The 15,885-nt window shown below is 34.7% G+C and overlaps 1 protein-coding gene across 3 annotated transcripts in view; it reads left to right on the forward strand.

The window, feature by feature from the left end:
• The first annotated feature begins 6 nt into the window (after positions 1-6).
• UPF2 (UPF2 regulator of nonsense mediated mRNA decay) overlaps positions 7-15,885 on the forward strand; it is a 110,122-nt gene continuing 94,243 nt past the window's right edge. For 2 of the 3 annotated variants that reach the window (XM_044679351.1, XM_044679353.1), the window contains exons 1-3: positions 1,606-1,642; positions 4,895-5,274; positions 8,173-8,952. In XM_044679351.1, the coding sequence (XP_044535286.1) occupies positions 4,913-5,274; positions 8,173-8,952 (1,142 nt within the window). In that variant the 5' untranslated portion in view covers positions 1,606-1,642; positions 4,895-4,912. Of the gene's footprint in view, positions 72-1,605; positions 1,643-4,894; positions 5,275-8,172; positions 8,953-15,885 lie in introns of those variants that run through there. The other variant, XM_044679352.1, reaches the window with a different exon arrangement.

Below are 15,885 nucleotides of genomic sequence, written 5' to 3' on the forward strand. Positions count from 1 at the left end.
GGGGAGAGGAGAGCTGGAGCGGTGGAGTTGGTGCTGGGAAACCCGGGGCTGATGTTGACAACAGGCGAAAGGTGAGTGCTGGAGACGTAACCCCTTCCTTCTCCACATTCGCCTTCAGCCCCGGAGGCAGGAGTCGTGGGATAGAGGGTGGGAAACCTGCCCTCCCAGCTCCCTGGGGCGGGCGGGCAGGGGGGTGGGGAGGAACACGAAGGAGGCGCCTTCTTTCCCCCCCACCCCCCCCATACCTTAGTTCCCCTGTGGGGGAGGGAGACGAACGGGGTCGCCTTTCCCTGGCCCCCGCCTACCCTAAGGAAGGAGGAGGTGCGTGCCCCTCCAAGCCTGGGCCGGGCCAAGTGCTAGAGGTGGAAAGGTCCGGGGGAGTTTGGGGGGGCGTGGAGTGGGAAGGGAGAAGAGTTGAGGGGAGGTTTCGTTGTCTTTTTTTTTTTTTTTTGAGAGGGTGTAAGGGAGTAGGGGGCCAGTGGTGCTTCGAGGACCCTCGGTGGCGGGGTGAGCATGAGGTGTGCAGCGGGCGTGTGAACGGGTGGTGGTGCGTATATCCTACGGCTGAGGAGCCCGGGGCCACGAGTAGATAGAGGTGTTAGGAGAGAGTAGGAAAGGAAAAGTTGCGGGAGCTAAGCGTGGGGCAGGTTTGGGAGGGAGAGCAAAGAGAGCTTGGAGTAGGGGGAGCCAGCGTGTGTGGGACTTGGACTTAAGTGTGTTGTGAGGGATCCTAGAAAAGTGTCATTTGGGTTTAACTTCCTTTAGATCCCTTCTGGCAGCCTTGTTCTTTTCTCTACCTTGTCCTCCAAAGGGCCTCAACTGTCCTCTAGTGATCACAAGACATGTAGTCTTCAAATCTGCCACAGAAGGTCCAGTTAAATTGGCTAAGAAAATTCATCGTATTATGTCCGTATCATTTAGCATTTTTGCCTATATTGGTTTATGAGGGAAAAAGTGGACTATGAATAATAACTGTCGAGAATCGAAAGTAAATCTAATAGACTCACCCACTATCTAGTATGGCTTTTTTTTCTTCTGACAAGTATTGAAGTTTTTGGTTAACTTAGCTTAAGTCCATTCTTCCTCAGCAGACTTGCATGTTGCTCACACACTCGAACAAAATCCTTTTTAAATAAGCTCTTTTGATTTGCTATTATCCTTTAAAGTATAACATTATAGAAAGGAAGTGGATTTGTTGGGCTTGTGTACAATACTACCTTTAGACTTATGGAACTTTGAACAACATGAGAACAAAGGATAAACCGATATTCTCTTATTGACTTAAGAGTATTCTCTGAGCACTAATTGTATATATTTACCTGGAATCTATATGATAGCTCTCAAAAGAGAAATGGTACCTATTATATTCTCTTTGTTCATCCTAGGGAAGTAGGTAGTGTGGTGCTCTGTGCTATTAAGGAAATGCTAGTCAAGTAACAATTTCCAGAACTTATATATTAATTAGTAAGTATATGACCCATGACTTTCCCTATATACAGTTGACAATAGCTCATGTTCATACAGTGCTTTAATGTAGTGAAGTGCTTTTCCTCATGTAAAAATTGTTATCCCCATTTTACAGATGAGGAAACGGAGGCACAGAGAGGTTAAGTGACATTGCCCAGGGCCACACAGCTAGCTAGTAAGTATCTCTTGAGTTGGGACTTGAACTCAGGTCTTTTGATTATAGACCAGTGCTTTTCCCACCATCTTAGGTTTCTTTCCCACAACAAATGGCAACCTTGCATTTCAAATACTTTATTAGAAATTAGGCACCAAGTACATTTCTGGGTGCCATGGATAATAGTGATAGATTTAAAGATAAAACAGTCATTTATTTAGTCCAATCCTTTATAAGGAAATCAAGGGTCCAAGAGGTTAAGTCACATGTATAAAATCACACAACTAGTAGAAGCAGAACCCAGGTCCAACACCAATTCTAATTCTCTTTCCACTACTTTGAACTGCCTTTGTGAAGGAGAGCTCTCAAGCAATGTAGTTTTATTTTCAAGATCATTTTGCTTCAATAAAGATATTTTTTACCTTATTTTTTAATGCTTGTAAACTTTTCCAGCATTTATACCTGATCTAAGTAGCAAATTCCAAAATCCTAAATAATTTCAGCATTATCTCAAAAGTACATGTTGAAATTTTAAGCTAAAATGTGAAAACACTTGCTTTAGATTAAGTGGGATGTATATTTTAGTTGGCTTTCTTAATATAAGAGGTAAATTGATATATTGGGAAAAAGAATGGGTGGGAAGTCAGAAGATTTAGGTTATAGTTCTAGTACTTCACCTTTAACTGGCTTTAGTCAAGTCATCATATAACTTCTCTGAGCCTTTTAATCTCCTAGACTAAAATTGAAGAAGTTTGACTAGTTAATTTCCAGATTCTTTCCCAGTTGTAATGAAAGTTTGATTAAGTTTTTATTGTGTTTTTAAAATATTGTAGACCCTCTGGCGTATATAGATAGTTATAATTTTAGATTAACTTTGGGTAGTGTGTAAATTTGCAAATGACTCATTTTTTATATTAACTCCTAATACTAGAACAATGGAATGAAAAGTTTATTAAATAGTTATCATGTGCCAATCACAGTTTTAAGCCTTGAAGATATAAATGCAAAAGCAAACCAGTCTTTGACCTCAAGGAGCTTATTTTCTAACAGAAAACCAAACAAATGGGGAGTGGCATCTTTCTGGGATTGGTACTATGTTTTTAGGATTAAAGATTTAAGAGAGAAATTTTTTTTCTACTACTGTACAAATGTGCATACAGTTTTGAAAGCAAAACCACTTCTTTTTATGAATGTCCCAGATAGATTTTATTTTTGTAAGTGGTAGATTTTTAAATGGTGGATTTTATTATTTTTAAGAAGAAAAATGACCTCTAGCTTTAATTTTTGTAATTTAAAATGTTAAAATTTTAATGTCTATCTTCCTTACTTCTCATCTGAAAAAAGTGGTTGTTTGTCCCCAGATAACAAGTGGTGCAAAATTAGAATTAATAAATACTAAATCCTAGATTGACATTGCTGTTTGCTTCAAAATAGTAATTGATCCAAAATAAATGGATTATTGTGAGCCCTTTTTTATTATTAAATATCTTCTTACCCCTGCAATTGTTGCCCCTGTCTTCCTACCCAAAAGGCTGGAGAGTATTTCTAATCATTTGCATTGTGTAGAAATGTCATTTAAAAAATACTTTGTGAACAAAATGTGAACAAAATGCAACCTTTAAACATCTGTGTTCTCTAGTTCAGTCTCACTCCCAAGTTTCAGTCAGTTACATAAATTTTATTGAAATAAACACAAAAGTTATCGCTTACTGGGTATCATTTTTTATAAAGTAAGGAACCATATTCAGGGCTTAACTCTCAGCCTGATGTCAGAGTCCTGAATGTCATTGTATGCTTTTAGGGCTATGTGTTAGAGCTACCTGTTAAAACTATACATTAAAGCTGTTTGCTAGAATTATGAGAATTGGCAACTGTGTTTCCAGATGATATTTAAGTGTTACTGATTTGGAACTTTTACTTGTATGTATGTGTATTTAAAGTAATTACAAAAGAAAAAGTAAGTGATGATTCTAGACTTGGAAGACTTAACTCTGCTAGATCATGCAGATGAAGAAAATTGGAAGGAAAAGGAGAGTAAGAAAGCAGCAAGGAGAAACAAATATAGCTGGCAAACGGTATTAACATTTACTGTAAATGGCCCTCAATAGGTATAGTAATTCATGAAGAATTTTAACAGTAATGTTGAAATAGTCCTTTATGTGTCTCTAGGCAAGAACACAAAGTTTAATTACTATATAAACATTTATTAAAAATATTTTTTATAAATAATTTGCATTATTTCTTGTTCAATTTGTATTTTAAAACTCTTTATTTGTAATTTTTATATTTTAAGAAAATTTGTAATATTACTCTTCCTTAAAAACATCTTGACATTTTCCCCTTATGTATGTAAAAATAAGCACCTGAATGGTTGCCTGGACACTGAGGTTGACTTGCCTAGGGCCACATAGCTATTATTTGTCCTAGGCAGAATTCAAACCTAGAGCTTCTTGTGGTTTTCCTTGTTCTTCCTGACTCTGAGGCAATCTCATTATCCATCATAGCTACCTCTCAATATTATAAATATATCTTATGGATAGTTTTTTATCTTACATTATAGTCTTTTCCCCCTCTCCCTTTTCCAGATTGAACCACAAAGCATTTAAAACAGAAATTTTGGGCCCATTGTGTGTCTTGGATGATAATGTTTTTAAATGCATAGAAAAGTACATGGAATTACAAAAGAAATCAATTATATTGAAATACAATTATCAAAATATTTTTTAGAAAACACAAAGCAAAATCTTAGACCCTGGGTTAAGGCCCCTGGTATAGGGTATCAACTGAAAAAAAAATACTCTATCTCATAAAAAGCTTTATTCTTATGCATGGAGAAGTTTGATTTTAACATTTTCTTCAGATCCATTTTTCTTGTTGTAGTTAATAATATCTATTGGTTTCATCAGTGAAATAAAGGGTGGGTATCTTATAATCTTTCCATGGCCCCATGTAATTCTAGACAAACCATCTCTGTACTTACTTGTCTGAAGATATAACAAGTTTTTTGAGGCTATTGTGTAAGCTTTGTTAAAGTTTATGAAATGTTTGCATTGAGAAAGATATTTTAAAACTTTCGAAGGCAGGTAAAAATATTAGTAATAGAAGGGCTAAAAAGTTATTACAGGAACTTGTACTTTATTTTAAAAAATTGAGTAATATTTATTGAATTTTAACAAGTTGTCAAGTTGTAATTCCTTTTTAGGAAATAAAGACATACTAGCACATTGTTAAGGAAAAAAGACTTGTAACACTTATGTTCTTGTATTTTTGCAGATTGTCCTGGATAACATAATGCCAGCTGAGCGTAAAAAGCCAGCAAGTATGGAAGAAAAAGAATCTTTACTGAACAACAAAGAAAAGGAGTGCAGTGAAAGACGACCAGTAAATAGCAGGGAAAAACCAAAAGATGATGTCAAACTTAGCACCAAGAGAGAGGTAGTTAAAGTGCCTGAGGAGAAGAAGAAAAAATTGGAGGAAGACAAACGAAAAAAAGAGGACAAGGAGCGAAAGAAAAAAGAGGAAGAAAAGGTGAAAGCTGAGGAAGAATTAAAGAGACGAGAAGAAGAAGAAAAGAAGAAGCTTGAAGAAGAAGAGAGAAAGAAACAAGAAGAACAGGTGAAACGTCAGCAAGAAGAAGCAGCTGCTCAACTGAAGTAAGGAGTGTCTTATTTATTTCTGAATAGAATCAAGTTCCAAGTGACAAGGGACCTTAGAGGTCAATGGCTATGGAAATACAATACTTGTGTTCCCAGATGTTTTTCTGATTTTGTATTTTGGGGAGTAACAATGTTTTTAAAAAACTAAAATGAAATTATATTCTTAAGACTAAGACTAGACTTCAGATTTTGAATTGAGGCCATATTTGACAAATCATCAATTCTTAATTCTGTTCTTAAGTATGAATCTATTCAGTTAATATGTTTCCAAAATACATTGAGTAAGTAGTGTTTTTTATAGGGCAGTAAAGTAAGTAAAATTCACTGTTCACTCAAGTCATATGATACTGTGTTCAGATAATTTCTAATTAAAATAAATTGACTTGCTAGACTAGCTTTCCCATTTTCAAAATCAACGAAATCAGCAAATTAGACATTGAGAGTACCTGGCTAGTTTCCAGGGAAATAAAAAAAGTTCATACACTATAATGGTCCCTCTCTCAAGGAACTTATAATAGGAGACTAAATCTAGATAGTTGTGATATCAATATTCATATTAGTTTCAAAGTGAGGGAATTGTTAGTAGAAAGATTGTTACCAGTGTGCAGATCAAGGAAGGGAAGTGGGTAAAAATACATCAGTTATAATGGATGTTTGATGGGGCTGGGTTAACTCATTTGCCTGGAATATTGCTTGCATAAAGGAAAGTAATATGAAATAAGCCTGGAAATTTAGGAAATCAAACTGGTAGGCAATAGGGAGCCCTATGGATTCTTGAGCAGAGGCATGACCAGATCTCTGGTAGTGGTATGAAGATTGGATAAGAGTGGAAAGATCTATAAGGAAGCTGTTCTGAGACCAATGAGAAAGAGCTGAAGAACCTGAACCATGTTCATGGTGGTAGAAATAGAGAGGAGAGATGTTCATAGCTTTTTCAGAGCTGGAATCAGGTTTTGAATGGATCTTTGAGACAAGAAAGAAGGGAAAAGTGAAAACTTTACCTTAAGGTTACAGTCCAGGAAGACTGCATGAATAGTGTCAGCATCTTCATAAATCACAAAGTCATCAGGAGGAACTGGTTTGAAGGGAAAGATGAAGTTGGGTTTGGCCTTGTTGAGTTTGAATTGCAAGTGAGACCTGTAGGTGAAGATGTGCACAGTAGGCACTTGAAGATGTAGTAAATGAAGCCATGGGAAAGAATGAGGTTACTGGGAGAACTTAGAGAAAAGACCCAAAGACACAACTGGGAGAGTCCCTATTGTAAATGGTATAGAGGAGAAAGAGAAAAGTTAAATAGGCAGGAGGACTAGGAGACTGCAGCATCTTTGAGATTTAAGGAGGGAAGGTTATCTAGTGGGAGGGAGTAGGTTGTAGTATTAGAAGCTTCCAGGCTATAAATTTTAGAGATCTTTGAATATAGACAAGTATTTGGAAAAACTATTGGGGACAACTGCACAATTTGTAAAACAGTTCCTTTTCTGTTTTTTTTTTTTTTTTTTTTTTTTTTTTTAGTTTTTCTAATTCTGTCAAATAGAAACCTTCAGAACCTTTCTTGAGCAGAAATCTTAGCACTTTTTTTGAGCTCATCTTAACCCATTTCCCTAACAAGCAGGTATCCCCTGGACTTAAAGCAGCAGTAGCTGGCCTAAGAGTATTCAAAACTTTGAGTCATGAGGGCTACCTGAGTTTTATGTTTTATGTTTCAGTTTTCTTTATATTATTAATGGCACATAGCTACTTTTCAGAAACTCTTGGGAGTGTAAATGTCTTCAACTAATGTGGAAAGTTTTAATATACATTTAACAAGGGTTAGGTTGCCTTATGTTGTTTACATTTCTTAAGTATATTACTTGATCATAGGATTTCTATCTGGAAAGGACCTTAGAGATCTTCTCGTCCAAACTCCTTATTTTGTAGGGGAAGAAACTGAGTCTCAGAGGTCGCATAGATGGTAAATAAAGGATCTACACTTCAAGCCAGACAGTGCTCCTGTCTTTCCACTGCACTGCTTCTGATAACTCTTCTATGTAGTTCATTAACCTTTGGTAGCCTGTTAGGACATTTAATAATTTCTTTTGACATTCTGTGGTTTCTTTATAAATTTCCTATTTGCTTTCAGATTTTGAGCATTTCAAACCAACCAAGTTACTTCTTTAAGCACTTGGCTACTGTGTAAGAGAGGGTTTATGATATCTATACTTTTATTGTTTCATTTTTTAGTTAGTTTTTGACTACAGTATTTTATTGTTGCATTAAATTAAGTTTGTGAGTCCCATTTTATATATTTTATTTGTGATTTTGTAGATTAAGAAAGCACTGTTATTCCTCATTTGACACTCTTGTACTTTACCTGCATAGCCTTTGGAACCTAGGATTACCTAATTATGCCATGAGAAGGCATTGAGGTAGGATTTTGTGGAGGAAAGTGGTTTTGCCTATTATTTTTCAACTAAAAGGAAATTTGTAGATTATCTAATCCAACCCTTGAAGCTAGGAGTTTTCCTTTGGAGATTTTAAAAAAATCTTTTAATTGTCCCTGTTGTATTTCATTTGGCTTTAACTATCCACTTTCCCAGCTTAAAATAATTTTGAATTTAATTTGGTTCTTTACAAATGTTTTGTCACCCAAAATTAGTGCTATGAGCAGATTAAAATGCATATCTATTTGATCATTTAAGACAATTCTCAAATTATTTAAGATAGTGAAAGTGAATGTTTACATTTTGGAAAAGAACATCAATGCAAGTGCCCTGGTTAAATTAAGCTCATTACTACCATTTTGGTTCAGTAATTTCTGCTTTAGTTTCTGGACTGGAATTATGCGAGTACTGTTTTTATGATGTATGGTTTACAAATGACTCACTCAAACACAAGGTCTTTTTTTTTTTAATGTAGAGAGAAAGAAGAATCCCATCAACTTCATCAGGAAGCATGGGAACGACATCAAGCAAGAAAGGAACTCCGAAGCAAAAACCAAAATGCACCAGACAACCGACCAGAGGAGAATTTCTTTAGCAGATTGGACTCAAGTTTGAAGAAAAACACAGCTTTTGTCAAGAAATTGAAAACTATTACGGAGCAACAGAGAGACTCCTTGTCCCATGATTTTAATGGCCTCAATTTAAGCAAATATATTGCAGAAGCTGTTGCTTCTATTGTGGAAGCTAAGCTAAAAATATCTGATGTGAACTGTGCTGTGCACTTGTGCTCTCTCTTTCACCAGCGCTATGCTGACTTTGCCCCATCTTTGCTTCAGGTTTGGAAAAAACATTTTGAAGCAAGAAAAGAGGAGAAAACTCCTAACATTACCAAACTAAGAACTGACTTGCGTTTCATTGCAGAATTGACCATAGTGGGGATTTTCACTGACAAAGAAGGTCTGTCCTTAATCTATGAACAGCTGAAAAACATTATTAATGCTGACCGTGAATCCCACACTCACGTGTCTGTGGTGATTAGCTTTTGCCGGCATTGTGGGGATGATATTGCTGGATTGGTACCAAGGAAAGTGAAAGGTGCTGCAGAGAAGTTTAACTTGAGTTTTCCTCCTAGTGAAATAATCAGCCCAGAGAAGCAACAGCCTTTCCAGAACCTGTTAAAAGAATACTTTACATCTTTGACCAAACACCTGAAAAGGGACCACAGGGAGCTACAGAATATTGAGAGACAAAACAGGTGATTTTCAAATGTTTCTCAGGAGTTGAGAATTGGTTGTGGAGCACATACTTAAATATTAAATCGCCATGCTACTGAAAAAAAAAAAACTTATGGAAAAGGGGCTGATTGCAGGTGATTCCTTAAAATACTGGGAAATTTTCAGTATGTCATACTTTAAGAACTCATGTTTGAATACAAAACTATAGGAGATTTTATTTGTTTGAGAGTCTGGAGAGTATTGTGGTTTTTACTTTGTGGCTATTTTTTCTCTTTCTATTCAGTTTTGAATTCTTCATTTAAATATGGGAATAGCATTTCATTCTTTGTCACTTTACCTGTTAATTGTTTGCTCTTGTTTTTCTTTGTATAGCTTTTCTTCTTTCTCCTTTATAACTGCATTTGATGCTATAGATTTACTTTCATTATTTCTATTTTGGACCATTCATGTCATTGTCAGATGCTGGCAAAATATAAAGGAATCTGGAGTAGAATCAGAAAAGAATTATTAATTGAAGAGACATAGGTTAGGTTTATGAATTTTAGATTCCATACTTTGACATTGACTTGAAAAATTCCGAATTTGCTACTTAAATTATTTGTAGGCACTTATGTAAAAATGTGTTAGAGGAAACTCTCCCAAATCCTAAGGGAATATATTCTAGAAAACTGATAGGATATAGTACTTATCTCCCAATAGGTATAGAAAAGCCTTTAATTTGGGTCCAGACGTCAACATTTTAACATTGCATTAATACCCAGAGCTATGAAATATTAACAAACTTCGTTTGTGGGCAGTGTCACTTTAGTAATTACATTTTTGGAGGGATGACAGAGAGGGACTAAAGACATTAACAATGAACAGGACCATTTCATTCCATTATATACTCAGGTATTAGTAGAGAAAGAAGGGCCTTTCCTGTCCTCATCATTGTTTGTAGTATTGTGGTTTTAAGTGGCCCCTGTAGATAGACTGGTGAGGCCATTGAACCAGCACAAGAGATAAAGAGGAATAAGGACTAGAAATAGGAGAGGCTGGATTAGAAGTCAAAGTTGTCATATCTAGCTATAGTTACTAGAGGTAATTCAAGGTATTTTTAGAAATAAAGCTTCAACCAATTTAATGTTGGAGGGCCAGAGTTAAAATCCCACTCTACCACTGGCTAAGCTACCTGTGTGGTTTGAGGCATATTATCTTCTTTGGACCTCCCTTAGTTCCCTCATATCTTTAAAAAAAATTGTCTCAGTGGGCCTCCAAAAGTTCCTTCTAATTCTAATGTATGATCCTATGAGCCAGGGCTTTTGAGAATTTTGAAAGAGGAAACTCAAAATGCATGCATTTTATTGTACTGAGTAGTTTTATATTGGTTCATAATGATAGTCACACTTTAGGTTTAACTGATTAAAATTTTTTTTATTAATTTTTTTTGTTTTTTTTAATCGCCTATATTTCCCATTCTGTTCCTTTTCTTCCCCTCCCAGAGAATCATCCATTATAGGAATGACAAAGAGGGAGAAAACAGTTTAGCCAAATTAACAATTTCTAAAAAGTGTGACAATGGGCAGTGTTCCACAGCTAAGGACTGTCCTTTAGCCTCTGCAAGGAAACAGAGAAAGGTGACTTCTCTCTGGGGTCAAGCTTTGCATTTATAATTTTATAGTGTTGAGTTTTGTTGTTACTCTTCATTTACATTTGTTTTAGTCATTGTCTGTTACTTTTCTGGTTCTGCTTACTTCACTTTATATTAGTTCATAGGAATCCTCCCCTGCTTCCAAGTATTCATTTTATTCATGTTTTCTTACACTATAGTAATATTCTATTCACATAGCTTAATTAGCTATTCCTTTATTTATGGGCTTTGTTCCAGTTCTTTGCTATACAAAAAAAGTGATGCTATAAATACTTTGGTGTATTTGGTACCTTTGTTTTTTTATCATTTACTCTTTGAGGTATATGTCCAGTGTTGGAATCTCTGGGTCTATGGTTATGGACATTTTTAGTAACTTTATTTACTTTCCAAATTGCTTTTCCCAGTGGTTAGACCAATTCACAGCTCCACCAACAGTGCATTAATATGCCTATCTTTCTGCAACCTCTACAGTATTAACTATTCCTGTCTTTGTCATAATTGCTAATTTGTTGGTTATACTATTAGTGATTTGGAGCTCTCTTTAACATAGTTGTAAAATAGTTTGCAAATCTCTGAGAACTGCTTGTTAACTAACATCTCTTGAAAACTCATGTAGTAGAGAATGGCTTATCTTCTATATTTCTGTCAGTTGTCTGTATGTTTTAGATATCAGATTCTTATCAGAGATAATTGCTATATTTCATTAGTTTTTAATCAGAGCCGACATTTTGTACTGTTTTGAACCTAATGCAAATTTTCTTATTTAAAAGTGGGGGGAAAAGTGAGGCCACATGATTTAAAAACATTAATAAATTCAATTTAAGAAATATTTATTAAGTGACTTCTATATGCAATGGACTGTGCTTGATGCTTGGAATATAAAAATATTCCAGCATTTATAGAGTACTTTAAAGTTTGCAAAGCCCTTTACATTTTTTATCTCATTTGTACTTTACAACATCCCATTCCATCATTGGGCACCTAAATGGGCACCCGTTTTTTGGTACATCGCAGAACTGATCTTATCTTTTGTCAAAATAACTATCCTTTAGTTTTTTTTGAAGACAGCTCTTATGCCTTCTTACATCTTTTCCTCCAGGCCAATCATACATTCTCTGTTCTTCACAGAACATGGTTTCCAGACCCCTCATTACACTGACTACTTCTCTTTCCTTACCCCCTCCCCCCACTTCCCCAGGGCCATTTGTTAAAATATGCTCAGAGCTCAAGCACTGTACTCCAGATGTCTGCTGATCAGTGCAGACTGTTACAACCTAACACCCCTTTATTCTGGATATTGATATCTAATTACATGAACTGAAGCTTCAATATACCCTTTTACTCATTAAGTAATTAAAGAGTAAAAAATAAAATAAGTCATAAAGTCATTTAAAAAATTAAGTCATAAAGAATAGCATTCTACACAAATCCTTGTTGAATTTAATATTGTTGGTTTTCAATTCAATGCACTGTCCTGTAGAGTTAACCTTGAAATTTTGGTTCTTTCTACTGTATTAACTCATCTTTCTAGTTCTATGTCATGTGTAGATTTTGTTATTATGGTTTCTATGGTTGTATCCAAGGCATTGATGAAAGTAATGAACTAGAAAGGGCCAAAGACAAAGCCTTGTGGCACTTCACCAGAGTAAACTATATTTCTTTGACTGTTGAACCATGTAAAAATTTACCTAATAGTACTCTCATCCAGCTCATGTTTCACCTTATGTGTAATAATTTTGGTTACTTTGTACATAGTTTGGAAGAAGTAGATAGTTTATACATATCTATCCCTTGGATTGGCATCTGAATCTTCCACTACATATTATTGCTGTTAAACTTTAGGTCTGGGACATTTTTGTAGGTTTGTAGAAAGGTCAGAATACCTGGCTAACTTATCATTTGCAATGAGAGTTGAATATAATAGAATCAGGCTGTGGACATAGTTTTCACTTTACTGGAAATCTGTTTTTGAAAAAAAAATTATATCTAAGAAAAACTTTTGATTCACTTATCAGATTATGCCTTATTAAAATACTACCTCTAGATAATAATTCTTTTATCTCATATTTTCAGTAAACATAGGAAGCCTAAGTATGTTTTGTCATTTGAGAGGAGAAATATTTTAATCAGCACTTGTACAAAAATATCATTGTCTTAGCCACGGACTTAATTTACATAGTCAGATAATGTAAAATGTTTGTGTTTAAAAAGATGTTGTGAAGAATAATGTCTAGTAGGCATTTGAGAATATTTTAAACACTTTTTAGAAGTTATTAGAGAATCTTTGAAATTCTGCTCTAATACATAGAGATGTAAAGTGAACAATTGTAATTCCTTGCAGTGATACATTATCATTTTGTTTAGACAAAAACAAAATCACCATCCTTTACCTTTCCTATGGACATGCTGCTCATGAAAGACATCTCTGTTCCTATAGCCAAATTAGTTCTAGAATAGAAACAAAAAGGTTAAGATTATTTCTAAAACAAATTTCTGGGGAAACGAGGAAAAGGAGAACTAAAAGTAATAGTTTTTCTTAGTGTCACTGCCTGGTTCCTCTAGAATTATAGGTCTGTTGTGCTAATTTGTTTGACTACACAATGCCACAACTAAAATGAATTTTCTTTCTTTTTTCTTTTTTGCCAGGTTTTCTTTTCTTTTTATAAAGGTTTGGCTAATCAAGGACTAAAATAATATGGTCCTAGCATTGCCTACCATTTCATATTTTTAGCTCCATTAAGAATTACAGTTCTTAAATTTTCTAATCAATTTCCACACTTTTTCTTTTTTGCCACAAGTTGGCTTTCTCTAATATTTTCATGTTTGTTTTATTCTTTTCATTTTTTACATGTCTTATTTCTGCTAATGTCTAATCTGATGCCTCATGCAGTTTTAAGATGACTTTGGGTTATAGGATATACCAATATCCTATAGCTCCAGCAGACTGGAAAGGCTTCAGGTATCAGCCTGGTGGTGTTTGTGTTTTTGAGGCCCATTCTATTTGGACTTAACATTAAGACTGGCCACAGGGTGATTAAATTTTCAGCCACAAAAAACTCCTAAAGGTTATCTTTCAGATTTTATTGGTTTGGATGTCTATAGTTGGATGAAGTCAAAAGTCTTCCATGAAACCTATAAGCTCCATAAATTTGATACAAATGATTACTTAATAAGTATGAAGTCTTATTAGGCCAAAGTAGATCAAATAAAGAATTAAATAAGCCTATCAGTCTGGGTAGAGTTGTCTTTGCAATATGTATTTGAAAAAATAGGGACTATCTTGTTTATTTTATCCAGAAAGTTCTCTGCTTATATGTGAGTTACCTTGCAATTCTAAAAATCTTAGTTGTATTTCTTATGTTTGATAACTTCTTTTTCAGTGTTGCTATTGCTTATCTCCCAATTTTTAAACATGTAAGGTCCTTGTCTTTTCTTGTTGAATGAAAAAGCATTTATTAAATGTTTGCCATGTGCAAAACACTTTGCTAAGCACTGAGCATACAGATAGAAAAGCAAGACTAATTTAGAGAGACTTGGTTCATAGCTGCTTTGGTACTTCTTAGGCAAGTTGATAAATCTCTTAGAAAAGCAGCTTCTTCCAAGCTCTTGTGTTTACCTGCCCAGGGAGGGTATTGGTGGTGTTGGGGATAGCAGGTCACTTCCTTATAAAGGTTGCTCCTATTTTATGTGGTCTAGAGAGCAGGATTGGAGAATGGGACTGTTATTATCAGTGCTCTTGGGCTCATGGATCTCTCTTCTAGAGTCTGAGAGGAGTTGGTGTTCTAGGTGGCACATGTTGCCTCCACGTCCTCATATTGCCTTCATGTTATAATAGTGTTATAAATCATATAAATATTTATTCACTAAAGTCCTAATTTGATGTTTCATAGAGTAATGGAAATGCTGGGATTTTGAAGTTTATGCTATTGGACTTCAAACTGGCAAATCCTGCAACTCTAGAAAGGCTTCATATACTTCATATATAGGTCTGCTGACCGCTATTACAGAAGACCAAGTGAGTATGTAGAGATTCAATACTGGAATTCATAAAGGGACGCATTTCTTTGGGCATATAAATTAATGAATACTTGGTTATGGTATACAAGGATCATGATCTTGACAGAGATGACACTGATGAATTCAGTCATAGTCCCTTAGAATTGGAAGGGAGGTAGAAGAGATAAAATAGTATATTAAGCAGAAGGGTGCTTATATAGCATATTTAACAACAAGCACTTAAATTTTTTATCACATCATCAAATGAAATGACACTAGTACAGTATGACTTTGCTTTATATATTATATACAGTCCTGAAAAGATTGTAAAGTGAAAATTTAATTCAATTTTAGATTAGAATTGTCTCCATTATAATTTCAGGTACATATTGCCATGTCATTTTCTAAAAATTTATTATATTTATAAGTGAAAGGTACTTTGAGAGACTTAATTTTATAGATTAGGATACTGAGATACAAAAACAATAAGTGACATAGTCACACAGGTAGCAAGAAGCTGATTGAGAATTTGAACCAGGATTCTCTTAAGTCCCCTGTTCTATACATATTATGCTGCCATGAAAAGAACATCTTTACTGCCTTTGTCATTACAGTTTCTATTGCATTCAATTTATCTATTCATTTTTTATAATAAATCATTCAAATGAGCAATGAGTTTTACATTTGCATTTTAAGTTCAAATATTAAAGTAAATGTATTTTAATCTAATTGAGACCACAGCAATTCCATGGGCCTGGAATATTTAAGGTTTAACTAATTATTTTGTTACTAAAAAGATCAGGTATGATTAGACTTATCATTTATATGCCCCTATCACCAAAGTGTTTAAGTAATTAGTTGGGACTAGGAAAATGTTCATTAAATAAATGAGAAAGCTTTCTGGAAATATTTTCCCCCCACCATTCTGGCTTTTCACTTTCTCTTTTCTAGCTTACTTTAACAATTGTTCATTGTAAAGTGTTAAACAGTGAATTTAAAAAAATAAAACATTGAGGACTAAGCACACTAGCATTTAACTGGCTCTTTGGGTGGATACTTTGAAGAAGTTGTTGCTTTTGTAATTTGATTTGCTTGTTGATTTTAATTAACAGGAGAGCTGGGTGTGAATAGGTGTGAGATGTCTAAATTATATATAAAACTAACTTTAATCTACTAAGTGCAAAAGGCTGAGTAAATATTAAAAACAAGTCAGACTGACATTAAAAGAACTTCATTTTTTATTTAAAGTGTTAACGTTAAGTAATTATTTTGATAACTTGGGAGTCATCTTGTTTTTGCTCATGTCTGAATACTCAGCAAATACAGT

This window comes from Gracilinanus agilis, chromosome 5 (assembly GCF_016433145.1).
Source record: "Gracilinanus agilis isolate LMUSP501 chromosome 5, AgileGrace, whole genome shotgun sequence".
In the NCBI taxonomy this organism is placed as follows: Eukaryota; Metazoa; Chordata; class Mammalia; order Didelphimorphia; family Didelphidae; genus Gracilinanus; species Gracilinanus agilis.